At 40.0% G+C, this 15227-nt stretch overlaps 1 protein-coding gene across 11 annotated transcripts in view; it reads left to right on the forward strand.

Moving 5' to 3' along the window:
- Nucleotides 1–15227, forward strand: part of BAZ1A (bromodomain adjacent to zinc finger domain 1A) — a 120160-nt gene that overhangs the window by 11609 nt on the left and 93324 nt on the right. For all 11 annotated transcript variants that reach the window (XM_063645911.1, XM_055291538.2, XM_055291537.2 and 8 more), the window contains one exon: nucleotides 1913–2191. Coding sequence is in view for 10 of the 11 variants with exons in the window: in XM_055291538.2 (XP_055147513.1) it covers nucleotides 1913–2191 (279 nt within the window). In the remaining variant the exon portion in view is untranslated. The remainder of the gene's footprint in view (nucleotides 1–1912; nucleotides 2192–15227) is intronic.

Below are 15227 nucleotides of genomic sequence, written 5' to 3' on the forward strand. Positions count from 1 at the left end.
AGTGAGCTAAGATCGTGCCACTGCACTCCAGCCTGGTCAACAGAGTGAGATTCTGTCTCGGGAAAGTAAATACATAAATAAAAATAAAAATTCAAACAGGCTGGGCATGGTGGCTCATTCCTGTAATCTTAACACTTTGGGAAGCCGAAGTGGGAAGATAGCTTGAGCCCAGGAGGTTGAGACCATCCTGGGCAACATAGTGAGACCCCATCTCTACCCTCTCAAAAAAATTAGGTGAATGTCCTGGTGTGCACCTGTAGTCCCAACTACTCAGGAGGCTGAGGCAAGACAGAATGCTTGATCCTAGGTGGTTGTACCACTGCCCTTCAGTCTGGACAACAGAGTGAGACTCTCTTAAAGAAAAAAAAAATTCAAACAATATAGAATTATTTAGAATCGCAAAAAAAGTTTTCCTTTTCCTTCCTTCCCAGTCTCCCCTCCTTTCTCCATAGGGAATATCTTTATAGTATGTATATAAATACATACATTTTTGTGATTATTATAATTAATGTACATGGGATTGTGTGTTCATTGATTTATGTTTTTCCTACCCATTATGTCTTAGAAATCTTTCTATGATATAGATCTCTTGCATTTTAAAAGAGAGTGGATAAGGCTGGGCATGGTGGCTCACGCCTGTAATCCCAGAACTTTGGGAGGCCGAGGCGAGTGGATCACAAGGTCAAGAGTTCGAGACCAGCCTGGCCAACATGGGGAAACCCCGTCTCTATTAAGAATATAAAAATTAGATGAGCATGGCCGGGCGCGGTGGCTCACACCTGTAATCCCGGCACTTTGGGAGGCCGAGGCAGGCAGATCACCTGAGGTCAGGAGTTTGAGACTAGCCTGACCAACATGGAGAAACCCCGTCTCTACTAAAAATATAAAATTAGTCAGGCGTGGTGGCACATGCCTGTAATCCCAGCTACTAAGGAGGCTGAGGCAGGAGAATCCTTGAACCTGGGAGGCGGAGGTTGTGGTGAGCCGAGATCGCACCATTGCACTCCAGCCTGGGCAACAAGAGTGAAACTCCATCTAAAAAAAAAAAAAAAAAAAAAAAAAAAAAAAAAAAAAATTAGCCGAGCGTGGTGGCAGGCACCTGTAATCCCAGCTACTCGGGAAGCTGAGGCAGGAGAATCGCTTGAACCTGGGAGGTGGAGGTTTCAGTGAGCTGAGATCCAGCCACTGTATTCCAGCCTGGGCAACAGAGTGAGACTCCATCTCCAAAAAAAGAAAAAAAGAGAGTGGATAGAATTTTTGAAAATAAGTAAATGCACATATTAAGGAATTCCAGCAGAATAGAAGAGCACTGAATAGAATGGTTCCCCAGTCTTATCACTACTGCCTGTTACCTTGAGTTTTATATGACATTCCAGAAATCTATGCTTCTATAGGTACCTTTTATTTTCTTTCCTTTTTCTCTTTTCCTCTCTTTTTTTTTTTTTTTTTTTTTAACACAAATGAGATCATCATATAGTTTCAAGAAAATACAGGAGAAATCAAACTGAAAATAGGTATTTTTCTATTAATATTAATTGGAATGTTAATTAAGAACTTTATGCTTTTTAATGACTGATTTTTCATTATGTGAAGTACTACTTTATTTAGCTTTTCTCTTGTTAGCTGCTTAAAGTTTTCAGTTTTTCACTGAAAAACAGATGGAACTCAAAGTCTAGTTTTGACTGATGTGCCTTTAAATTGCAAAATATAAATATTTAGTTTAAATATACTTTTTCTTATGTTTCTATTAATGTTATAAGTTGACCAGTTACCAAACCCTTGAGTTCTGTGAGTCTACGTAAAATTTTGCGTTAAAGGCACAAAAATAACCTGATAATGCTATCAGTTTTTAATATAAAATTTGCGAAATGATAGGTAATGGGCTTTTGTTTTTGTTTTTGTTTTTTATCAGTGACTTTTTTGAACGAACCATTCTGTGCAACAGCCTTGTGTGGAGTTGTGCTGTGACGGGTAGACCTGGATTGACGTATCAGGAAGCACTTGAGTCAGAAAAAAAAGCAAGACAGAATCTTCAGAGTTTTCCAGAACCACTAATTATTCCAGTTTTATACTTGACCAGCCTTACCCATCGTTCACGCTTACATGAAATTTGTGATGATATCTTTGCCTATGTCAAGGATCGATATTTTGTCGAAGAAACTGTGGAAGTCATTAGGAACAATGGTGCAAGGTAAAGTACTTTTAATTTTTCCTCTTGGTAAGTTTATATTCACATTGCTCAAAATCCAAAACACACAAAATGGTGACCTAAGGAAATCTTCCCTTTTACTATGCTCCAGCTATTCTGTTAACCCACAGATAGCCCTCGTGTTAGCTGTTTCTTGTATATCTTTCCAAAGCTAATTTATACATAGCCACCAAAAACATATACGTGTATGCGTCTATATGTGTATATATAACATGTGTCTTATGTAACAAACATATGCACAAATTCCTTCCCTTTTTACTGCAGAAGAACATATATACTCTAGGTGCCTTTTCACTTAAAAGATCTTGAAGGTTAGTCCTTTGTTACATAAGCCACCTTCCCTTTAATTTATTGTATAATAAAGTTCTATTATATGGAAGTTCCATCTTTAAGAGTAGAAATCTTTAGCTAATGGTATCTACTGTGTCTTCATTATGTCACCTAATAGTTTAAATATGCCAGTATTTATTGATTGGTTTTAGTGTTTTATTTAACAAAACCAGGATTGAGTTTTATATACTCCACTAATTTCTCCTTCTTTCATACTTTCTCACATTGCTTTATTGAGCCATAACTCACATACAATACACTTCTCCTTTCTGTAGTATACAAATGCAGGGTTAGTGCTCTTCCCTTTCACCAAGCTCTTCAGAAATAAAGTGGATTTTTATATGAACATTGAAAATGACTGGCTCACGCTTGTAATCCCAGCACTTTGGGAGGCCGAGGCGGGCGGATCACGAGGTCAGGAGATCGAGACCACGGTGAAACCCCGTCTCTACTAAAAATACAAAAAAATTAGCCGGGCGTGGTGGCGGGCGCCTGTAGTCCCAGCTACTCGGAGAGGCTGAGGCAGGAGAATGGCGTGAACCCGGGAGGCGGAGCTTGCAGTGAGCCGAGATCGCGCCACTGCACTCCAGCCTGGGTGACAGAGTGAGACTCCGTCTCAAAAAAAAAAAAAAAAAAAAAAAATGACGTAATCTATGGCAATAAATTAAAAATTATCAATGTTTTCTTGAAGTCTTAAGCTTTGTGATTGGCTAGTCACTGACATTTATAATAATAAACTTTATATGCATTAAAACCTCTTGTAGCCTCTTGTCTTTAGGGTATTAACTGTTTTTTGGATGTCCTGCCCCCATTATTGACCTGAATACAAATTTTTTTTTCTGTATTTAAACTTTAGAAGCCAAAAGTTATTTATGTTGTTACTATTATCTTATTTGGAGAATCATTATAAGTTTGTATGTAATGTTAGAATTAATGTCTTAACAAATTAATATAATCCATTTTAATCGTTAGGTGCTACCCTACTTGAATCTTAAAAAGCCAAGGAACCAAATGTGTTTATATTAAGATATAATTTATTTGGGTTTGATTTTTGGCAAGTAATTAAGTTTTTTTTTTTTTTTTTTTTTTTTTTTTTTTTTTTTTTTTTTTTTTTTTTTTGAGACGGAGTTTTGCTCTTGTTGCCTAGGCTGGAGTGCAATGGCAAGATCTCGGTTCACTGTAACCTCAACCTCCAAGGTTCAGGTGATTCTCATGCCTCAGCCTTCTGAGTAGCTGAGATTACAGGCACCCACCACCACACCCAGCTAATTTTTGTATTTTTAGTAGAGACGGGACTTCAGGCTGGTCTTGAACTCCTGACCTCAGGTGATCCACCCGCCTTGGCCTCTCAAAGTGCTGGGATTACAGGTGTAAGCCACTGCGCTTGGCCTAAGGCTTAATTTCGTAATATATTGGCTATTCTTTTTATTGTTGTTTGAGACAAGGTCTGGCTCTGTGGTGGTTTTTTTTTTTTTTTTTTTTAACTTTTGGTATAGATGAGGTCTGGCTGTGTTGCCCAGGCTAGAGTGCAGTGGCTCCATCTCAGCTCACTACAACCTCTACCTCCCAGGCTCAAGCCATCCTCCCACCTCAGCCTCCTGAGTAGCTGGGACTACAGGAGCATTCCACCATGTCCAACTCATTTTTGTATTTTTTGTAGAGATGGGGTTTCACCATGTTGCCCCAGCAGCTCTCAAACTCATGAACTCAAGTAATCCACCTGCCTTGGCCTCCCAAAGTGCTGAGATTACAGGCTCAGCTACCAAGCCTAGCCTGTATTGGCCATTCGTAATTGGTGATTGTGCCTGAAGTTGTCCCCCCTTAAATACAACATTCTGAATGTACTCTGTTAAAAAAAAAAAAAAAAGTATGGCACTCTTGTTCTAATGCATTTAAATAATTAAGCATAGAATTGGGTTAATCTGAAATGTGCTTGTAAGAACAAGAGAACAGTACTTTATTAGTTATTTTTATCTAAAAACTAAGAATGGTTACACTTGCTAGATCCACTCCTTAGGTCCTTTGTTCCCATGATCACTTAGATTATAAGTACCATAGGGTTGGGGCTTTGGGGGAGGGTGGAAGTTGTGGAACTTGAGACTAAAGACCCCCCAACTCCTCAACTCCTCCAAAGACTGGAGACAGCATGAATTATAATTCATATGTATATTTTACTAATATATCCTTAAGGTTGGCATCTTTTACAAAGCTATTTTGTTTGTCTTATCTGTAACTTGCTGTGAGCACTATTGACAAGGGAGTAGTAGGTAAGGTAAGAATAGTAAAAACAATACTAAGAGGTGGCATATGAAAAAGGAGATTAATTGGGGATGATGAATTATAGGAAAATCATGATTTAAAGGAGGCTCAGTTAAGAGTTAAGTAGAAAAGGGGTCTCAAGATACCAGTGGATAATCTAGTAAGTTTTTAAGCTAAGTAATTAAATTTTTTCAACCAATAGCAGAAAATCATCAGGAAAAGTATTTAGGAATAACTGAAAACCTCTTTCCCTTTTAAAATTAAGTTATGCTGTTGTTTTTCTGTGGATTTTGTTTTTTTTTTTTTTTTTTTTGACAAGGTCTGGCTCTGTCGCCCAGACTGGAGTGCAGTGGTACAATCAGAACTCACTGCAGCCTCAATCTCTCAGGCTCAAGCAGTCATCCCGCCTCAGCCTCCTGAGTAGCTGGGACTGTAGGCATGTGCCACCACACCTGGCTGATTTATTTATTTTTTTAACTTTTAGTATAGGTGAGGTCTGGCTATGTTGCTCAGGCTGCTCTCAAACTCCTGAGCTCAAACAATAATCCCACCTCAGCTTCCCAAAATGCTAGGGTTATAGATGTGAGCCACTGCACCTGGCCTTTTCTGTGGATCTTATAAATCAACCACACTGTCCTCTGAAGTGTGAAATAACAACATAATTTACCTTTTAAAGAGATGTACCTATACCAGTCTTGGTGCTATACAGTAGTCATATATTTGAGTTCCTTTTTTATACCAGACACTGATTTAGGTGCTATGGATTAATGGCTCCCCGACTCACAAAGCCAGACATACTTGCTGCTTCTCAAATATGCCAGGCATGATCCCTGCTCAGGGCCTTTGCGTTACTCTTCTCTTTGCCTGGAATTTGTTTCCCCAGATATCAACATGGTGAGTTCTTTTACTTCTTCATGTCTTCCTCCATATCACTTTCATTGAAGCCTTCTGTGCTATTTGAAATTTAGCATTTTCTTGCCCCAACTTTTAATTATTTTATTTTATTTTAAAATTTATTTATTTTTTGCCTCCCCACCCTCGCCCCAACTTTTAAAACATTTTTGATAAAAAATTTTTTAAATTGTGGGCCAGGTGTGGTGGCTCAAGCCTGTAATCTCAGCACTTTGGGAGGCTGAGGCAGGTGGATCACTTGAGGTCAGGAGTTCGAGACCAGCCTAGTCAACATGGCAAAACCCCATCTCTACAAAAAATACAAAAATTAGCTGGGTGTTTTGTCTTCTCTGTAACTTGCTGTGAGCACTATTGAGAAGGGAGTAGTCAGTAGTCAATTACAGGCATGCGCCTGTAATTCCAGCTACTCAGGAGGCTGAGGCGGAATTGCTTGAACCCAGGAGGTGGAAGTTGCGGTGAACCGAGATCATGCCACTGCACTCCAGTCTGGGCAACAAAGCGAGGGTCTGTCTCAAAAAAAAAATTTTTTTTTTAATTGTGGGAAGATACACAACATAAAATTAGTCATCTTAACCATTTTTGAGAATACAGTTTAGTCCTCGCCTCAACATTTTTTATTTCTCTTCCATGCTTTGTTTTTTGTTCACCTTGGCACTATAACGTATTTTCTTTCTTTATTTTGTTTGTTGGTGGTTTCCTCCACCAGAATGTAAGCTCCATGAGCTCAGGAATTTTCGCTGTATTGCTAGCACTTAAAATGGCACATAGTATGTGAGCAGAGCAGGTATTTGTTGAAATATAAATAATGCAAAACAAATTTCAAATAGAAGCGCTTTGAAGGCAGTGGTATGGTAGAGAGTGAGGGGAGGAAGTGGTTGGGACTTGAGCTAGGGTGGTCAGAGAATGTTGCTGCGGAGGAAGTGACATTAACTCTGAGAACAGAATGAAGGAGAAGGAACCAAACGTGTCAAGAACTCTCTAGACAGAGGGAAAGGCCTGAAGTGGAAATAATTTAAAATATTGCTCTGGCTGCTGTTTGATGAAATGATCGAAAGCAGGTCAAGCATGGAAATCCTGGAACCAGTTTGGAGGCTACTACAACAGGCTTTCTAGTGCAGATAAGAACTTTGAATCAGATGGCAGCAGTACAAATGGAGAGAATTGGATGGATTCAGGATATTTTGGGTGGAGAACTAACACAATTTATTCATGGATTGGATAAATGCTGGTTTGGGCAGGGGAATGTGTGGGAAAGGAGAAATGGATGATGAAATCATGGATGATCTCAATTTTTTGCCTTTAGTGGATGGTAAGATGGAGAAGCTTAGCTCATGCCTATACTTGGGCAGAAGGATCAGTTGAGCCCAGGAATGCAAGGTTACAGTGAGCCGACTACATGATCATGCCAACTACACTCCAGCTAGGGTGACACAGCGAGACCCTATCTCTAAAATGAAGAAAAGACTGGGCACACTGTGGCTCAGGCCTGTAATCCCAGCACTTTAGGAGGCCAAGGCGGCAGATCATGAGGTCAGGAGATCGAGACCATCCTGGCTAACATGGTGAAACCTGTCTCTACCAAAAATACAAAAAGTTAGCCAGGTGTAGTGGCGGGTACCTGTAGTCCCAGCTACTCAGGAGGCTGAGGCAGGAGAATGATGTGAACCTGGGAGGCGGAGCTTGCAGTGAGCCGAGATTGCGCCACTGCACTCCAGCCTGGGTGACACAGCGAGACTCTGTCTCAAAAAAAAAAGAAGAAAAAAGATGCGGAAGCCTCAGAAAGTAATGTATCAGTTTAGCCATCTTTGCACTCAAATCAGGCCCTGTTATTTTCTGATTGCTCTGATTTTGTGTTTCATGGATATGTTTGTGTTACTCATAAGTGACTTTTTTTTTTTTTTTTGAGACCGAGTTTCGTTCTCATTGCCCCAGGCTAGAGTGCAATGGCGCAATCTTGGCTCACTGCAACCTCTGCCTCCCGAGTTCAGGCGATTCTCCTGCCTCAGCCTCCCGAGTAGCTGGGATTACAGGTGCCCACCACCACACCCAGCTAATTTTTGCATTTTTAGTAGAGATGGGGTTTCACTATGTTGACCAGCTGGTCTTGAGCTCCTGACCTCAGGTGATCCACCCATCTCAGCCTCTCAAAGTGCTGCGATTACAGGTATGAGCCACCACATCCGGCCTCATAATTGCTTCTTACAGGCTAGATACTGGGCTGGGTATATTGGGGTTTTGGAAATAATTAAGATGCTCTAAGCAGCCTAGGCAACATGGTGAGACCCTGTCTCTACAAAAATAAAAAAATAAAAAGCCAGGCATGGTGGCATGTGCCTGTAGTCCTAGCTACTCAGGAGGCTGAAGCAGGAGGATCACTTGAGCCCAGGAATTCTAGGCTGCAGTGAGCTATGATTGCGCCACTGTGCTGCAGCCTGGGTGACAGTAAGATCTGGTCTCAAAAAAAAAAAAAAAAAAAAAGATGCTCTTGAGTTCAGTTAAGAGAGAGACAAACATGCAGACTTGCTAAATATTAAAGTTATGAATAAGGTAACTCAAGAGTATTCAAGTTCAGTGTGGCATTAAGGCTAGGCCTAGGTTTCCCACACTCAACTAACACTAAATAAGTCTTTTAACCTTTGCCAGATTGGATGATATCTCAGTGTTTAGCTTGCTTGTTCCAATCCTTTGCTCATTTTTCTTTTGGCTTGTTATCAGTATGTTTGTGGGAGATTTATATTAAATACTAGGCATATTAAGCTCTTTGTTATACTGCTACAAGTATGTTTCTGTTCCATTTTTTGTTCTTTTTCTTAAGTGTGCAATAACGGTAAAAAGGCCTTTACATATTTATTTATTTATTTATTTATTTTTTGAGATAGTTTCTCACTCTTCTCACTAAGGCTGAAGTGCAGTGGCGTCATGATCACAGCTCACTGCAGCCTCGACCTCCTGGGCTTGGGTGATCCTCCCACCTTAGCCTCCTGAGTAGCTGGGACCACAGATGTGTGCCACCATGCCCAGCTACCTTTTTATTTTTCTGTATTTTGTAGAGACAGGGTTTCACCATGTTGCCCAGGCTGGTCTCGAACTCCTGGGCTCAAGCAATCTGCTAGCCTTGATTTTCTAAAATGTTGAGATAACAGATGTGAGCCACCATGCCTGGCTCCAGATATTTTAAATATATGTAACAAATAATTAAGAAATAAAGAATAAAAATACAATAAACATCCATGCATTCTTCACTTGTGTTAAAAACTTAAGACAAATTAAATTTAACAGAGCTTAATTGATCAAAAAACAATTAGCAAATCAGGCAGCGCTTAAACCAGAAATAGGTTCAGAGTGACTCTGGTGCTGCCGTGTGGTTGAAGAAGATTTATGAACAGAAAAAGGAAAGAGACATACAGAAAATGGAAGTGAGGTACGGAAATAGCCAGATTGGTTGCAGCTTGTTGTTTGCCTTATTTGAACACGGTTTGAACAGTTTGCTGCCTGTGAGTGGTTGAAGTATGGCTGCTGTGATTGGCTAAGACTTAGCTACTTGTTACAAGGTAGGTTATAGTTTGTTTATACACCCAGTTAGATTATAGTTAACCATGTACAGAGAAACCTTTAGGCTGAACTTAAAATATATAAGGAAGCAGCATTAGGCTAAACTTAACACTTGGTATTATTATATTATTATTATTATTATTATTTGAGACGTAGTTTCACTCTGTCGCCCAGGCTGGAGTGCAGTCGTGCGATCTCAGCTCACTGCAACCTCCGCCTCCTGGGTTCACGCCATTCTTCTGCCCCAGCTTCCTGAGTAGCTGGGACTACAGGCACCCACCACCACACCCAGCTAATTTTTTGTATTTTTAGTAGAGACGGGGTTTCACCGTGTTAGCAAGGATGATCTCAATCTCCTGACCTCGTGATCCGCCCGCCTCAGCCTCCCAAAGTGCTGGGATTACAGGTGTGAACCACTGCGCCCGGCCTATGTGGTTTCTAAGAGTGCCATGCAAACAGATTTTAGGGCATCTAAGTATTATTTCCTTTTTTTTTTTTTTTTTTTTTTTTTTTATTTCACTATGTTGCCCAGATGGCCTCTTGGGCTCAAGGGATCCTCCCTCCCACCTTAGCCTCCTGAGTAGCTTGGACTACAGGCATGAGCCACTGTGCCTTGTTCTCATTGTTTTGTTTTTTGTTTTTTTTTTTTTGAGCAAACACAATCATTGTTTAATGAAACGTTGGAAGGACGGTGAACTGGAACTCAAATACTTGGATGATTCACCCATCTTCTGTCTCCTCTCCTGGAACTGGAAAATTAAATCAGGAAAAAAGATGTGGAAATCATACAACAAAGAAACATTTTGGACTCATTGTGTAGTCATTATTCAGTCCAAAGATAGAATTAGAGTTTCAGAGAATCTGAAAAATTGAGTCAAAATATAATCATAAATTTGGTAATTTTTAAAATTAAAGTGGGCTTTGGGCAACCCATTTTCAGATTTTTTTTTTTTTTTTTTGAGCTAGGGTCCCATTCTGTTGCCCAGGGTAGAGTGCAGTGGTGTAATCACAGCTCACTGCAACCTCCATGTCCTGGGTTTAAGCGATTATTGTGCCTCAGCCTCCTGAGTAGCTGGGACTACAGGCGCCTGCAACCATGCCCGGCTAATTTTTATATTTTTAGTAGAGATGGGGTTTCGCCATGTTGGCCAGGATGGTCTTGAACTCCTGGTCTCAAGTGATCTACCAGCCTCGGCCTCTCAAGGTGCTGGGATTTACAGGCATGAGCCACTGTACCTAGCCATTTTCAGACCTTTTTACGAGCATCTCTTTTTAAATAAGAATTGGCATGTTGATGTAGTCTTTGAAGTAGATATTCAAAATGGTTAATTTGTGGATAGGTAGCTGTTTTTCTGCGTAATTTCCACCTTTAACCTCTTCTACTTCACCAGTTCTACCTACCGTTCTTTAGGTCTGGAAGGAATCTACGTGTCTGTCAAAACGTAGATATCTTCAGGGTCTGTGAAAGTCTGCATTTTGCAACCACAGTAATGGCTATGGAATACGTACTAATTCCATTTGGGAGAAAGTTGAGTGTGTGCGAGAGAAAAGATACTTGCTACAGAGAAGTGGCAGAGATTGTAAAATTTTGACTACTTGGAGAGTCAGCACTACCCTTAAGGAACCTCTGTAATATTGTAGTACATAATCTTCTATTTAGCTAGTGTACAGACTACTTAATAGTTCAAATTCTTTGGAATACAACTTTAGACATAAAAGTAAGCTGAAAATCTAAAACTGGGTAGGAAAGTAACTGCCACAGTGTTCATCTATGTGCTTTACCTCTGACTAGACTATAAAAACTATTCAAGAGCCTATTGACCTAAGTCCTATATTAAAATTAAAACATTAGTGTTAAACTGTCCCAAGTTATTTTGGGATCCTCTTTGAACTTTTTGTTTGTTCATTTGTTTTTGAGACAGGGTCTTGCCCTGTTGCCCAGGCTGGAGTGCAGTGGTGGGATCTCAGGTCACTGCAATTTCCATTTCCTGGGCTCAGGCAATTCTCCCATCTCAGCCTCCCAAGTAGCTGGGACCACAGGCCCCTTCCACCACACCTGGATAATTTTTGTATCTTTTGTAGAGATGGGGTATCGCCATGTTGCCCAGGCTGGTCTCAAACTCCTGGGCTCAAGCAATCTGCCTGCCTCGGCCTCCCAAAATGCTGGGATTACAGGCATGAGCCACTATGCCCGGCCTGACCTTTTTTTTTTTTTAGTCACAGGGATAGCTTATGTCTATTTGTGCATGCAGATATTTGAGTGACTGCCACAGTAGGGCTCTGATGGGGGATACAAAAATGAATACAAGTCTTTCTGTGTAGACACCCAAAGTTTGAAGGAGCTAATAAAGGTTTATGAATAACTGAAAGAGAATAAGTTACTATAAAAGAGAATAAGTTGCACAGTTAAGATGTTCTGGGAGCTGAAAGAGTTTGTGGCAGATTTGAAGCAATATGTGGTAGAAGGTACTTCTAAAGGTGGGTATACTGACAGCAGCAAGAAGTGGGACCTAACAGCAAAGGAGAAGCTGGAATAAGCAGCAGTTAAAAAACTATACTGGCGGGTCGGTATAAAACTTGGTTGCATTGGAAGACATTGCAGAACTGGAAGTACACTAACATTTATTGAGCTTTTCCTGTTTGCTAGGCAGTGGGTTAGATGTTTTCATTTCAGTCCTCATAATCATAATGAGTGACCCAGAACTTTCAAATGTGATTTGCTCCACTTATCAGAAGTAAAGTTTATAAATTTTTAAAAATCTGTTTTTTTTTTTCTGTTAAGGTAAAAGATTCATGTATCAGAGAAAAATGCAAAAGATGAAAGCCTGGAGTTCATTTTCCAAATACTCCATTCAGAGATAACCATTATCAGAAATTTAGTGCATATTTCTCGACCGTTTTTTCTGTATTATACTAACTTAAAAAATTAGCAAGCAGCTTTTTCACTTAGTAATGGTTTGGATGTCTTCTCATATCAGAACACACAGATGTGTGCCTTTTTCTTTTCTTTTTCCTCTCTTTTGAGAGACAGTCTTACTCTATCACCTAGTCTGGAATGCAGCGATCATAGCTCGCTGCAGCTTTGAACTTCTAGGCTCAAGCAATCCTTCTGCTTCAGCCTCCTGAGTAGCTGGAACTATAGGCATGTGCCACCACACCTGGCTAATTTTAAAAATATTTTATAGAGAGTCTCCCTATGTTTCTCAGGCTAGTGTTCAACTGGCCTCGTGCAATCTGCCTCAGCCTCCTGAAGTGCCGAGATTATAAGTGTGAACCACCACACCTAGCCACATGTGCTGTTTCTGATTGGTTTTACATGAACTAGTTAAACTGTTCCTAAAAAGCTTACTTGTAATATTGCCTTTTTCTGAGGACGGATAAAGCCTAGCTAGCCTGGTGTGAGTTCTCTCTTTGAAGATAATAAGCTGCCTTTTCTTTCAGCTTTGACTAACAGACCTTTTCCCTATTATAGGTTAAATCAGTAAAATGGCCGAATTGGATTTGCACCAGAGTTTCATTTATAGCTAGGTTTCCCCAAATATTATCCCCATAGTATTTGGATTTAAAATTTATAAAATGGTATCAAGTCAAGAAACATAAGAGATTATTGTTCAATATATGTGCTGCCGAAGTGAGCATGAGACTATGGTTCAGTGTTGTTTTTAGAACTGCCTTGTAAAATTAATATTATATAATTATTATTTTTTGAGACAGAGTCCCGCTCTGTTGCCCAGGCTGGAGTGGCGCGATTTCGGCTCACTGCAACTCCGCCTCCTGGGTTCAAGTGATTCTCCTGCCTCCGCCTCCTAAGTAGCTGGGATTACAGGCACCCGCCACCATGCCTGGCTTATTTTTGTTTTAGTAGAGACCAGGATTCACCACGTTGGTCAGGCTGGTCTCGAACTCCTGACCTCAGGTGGTCCTCCTGCCTTGGCCTCCCAAGGTGCTGGGATTACAGGCATGAGCCACCACACCTGGCCTTAGTTATTTTTAATCTTATAAGCTGATATCAATTTAGGCATCAAGTGGTAATAAACCAATTAGAGCTCTTAACTATTCAGCCATTAAAGTATATTCCCTGTGGACTTTCTATGTTGCATTGGTAGAATGCTTTAAGCAATTTAGATGAAGTAAAAGAAAATTAGCTGGGTGCAGTGGCTTATGCCTGTAATCCTAGCACTTTGGGAGGCCAAGGTGCGTGGATGTCTTGAGCTCAGGAGTTCAAGACCAGCCTGAGCAACATGGCAAAACCCCGCCTCTATAAAAACAATACAAAAATTAGCTGGGCTTGGTAGTGTGTGCCTGTAGTGCCAGGTACCTGGGAGACTGAGGTGGGAAGACTGCTAGAGCCCAGGAAGCAGAGGTTGCAGTGAGCCAAGATTGTGCCACTGCACTCCAGCCTGGGTGACAGAGCCGGATGCTATCTCAAAAAAGAGTGAGAAAATTTGCACAAAAACCTATGATACAAAGTATTAAGTACTCAGGATATATTAGAATTAAAAATGAGAAAATTGACTTTTTATCTTTGGATTCTTTTATATTGCTAGCCTAAATGCAGTTAATGAATCATAAAATGCATTAATGTTCAGGACAAAAGAGAGCTGCTAAATATATTGATGTGGTAAGATGAACATAAAAGATTCAAGCAAGAAACAAATACAGTTATTTTGATTTAAATATGCATGCTTGGATGCCAGTGATTGGGTACATGTGGGATTAATCAAGTAGAAGTTTTTGAGAAAGAGTTGAGTAGAAATATGAAGAAAAAAATATAGATTAGCAGAAAGGATTACAGGAGGGGGACTTCTTATTTAGGCTCAAAGATAGTATAGATTTTTAGCAACACATTAAATTTATTGTAGTTCTTTTTCAGAAAGAAAGCTTTCATTTGGTCAGCTTACACTGCCTTTTTTTTTTTTTTTTTTTTCTTCTCAATCCTGCTCCTTCTGTATATACTACTGAATCTGTAAGATCAAAATTGCTAGTTCCAGGACAAAAAAGTCCTAAGCAACATCTAGGCATTGTTTTCAGTAAACCCTGATGACCCTAATATGTTGATACAATTTTTTTTTTTTTTTTAAGACTAGTTTCGCTCTGTCACCCAGTCTGGATATCGGCTCACTGCAAACCTCTACCTCCTGGGTTCAAGCCATTCTCGTGCCTCAGCCTCCCGAATAGCTGGGGTTATAGGCATGCGCCACCGTCTCCAGCCAATTTTTGTATTTTTAATAGAGATGGGGTTTCACCATGTTGGCCAGGCTGGTCTTGAACTCCTGACCTCAGGTGATCCACCCACCTCGGCCTCCCAAAGTGCTGGGATTACAGGTGTGAGCCACCATGCCTGGCTGATGATACAATTTTTAATTTCTTAAAAAAGGGTTATTTGGAATAACTGTTCTTTTTTAAAAATTATTTTTAAATTTATTTTTTTAAGTTCTGAGGTACATGTGCAGGATGTGCAGGTTTGTTACACAGGTAGGGATAACTGTTCTTTCTCTGGAATCTAAGTTAGAGTAGAACTATCTTTTTTAGGTATATATCATTGGGTTTGCTGTATGTACCAGAGACCATCCAACCTAATTGGCTCCTGGATTGTCATTGCAAGTTGAACAGTTAACATTTAGAACCCTTATGCATAATAGTATAAATTGGGAAGTCATTTCTGGGAAGCCCTTTTTTTGTATGCTAAAAATTCATACATAGTCACAAAAACAAATGAAAATAGAAAATGAATCTGTTTCTAAACATTTAATTCAAATAGCATATAAAGCTATGTTGTAAATGTTTCTGCATGGACTCAACTGCTTTATGCTTCACAAAATAGTTCAATGAAGTTTAGACTCACCATACAAATTTCTTCGGTGTTCTAAGGGCTTCCAAATTGTAGTGGCTATTAGGAGCATCTGTCTAATGCCTCATAAGAAAGTCTTTGGTAAATGCTGAGGGTGAGAGTGGTTAGTTTTTA

Source organism: Symphalangus syndactylus, chromosome 9 (assembly GCF_028878055.3).
Source record: "Symphalangus syndactylus isolate Jambi chromosome 9, NHGRI_mSymSyn1-v2.1_pri, whole genome shotgun sequence".
Classification (NCBI taxonomy): domain Eukaryota; kingdom Metazoa; phylum Chordata; class Mammalia; order Primates; family Hylobatidae; genus Symphalangus; species Symphalangus syndactylus.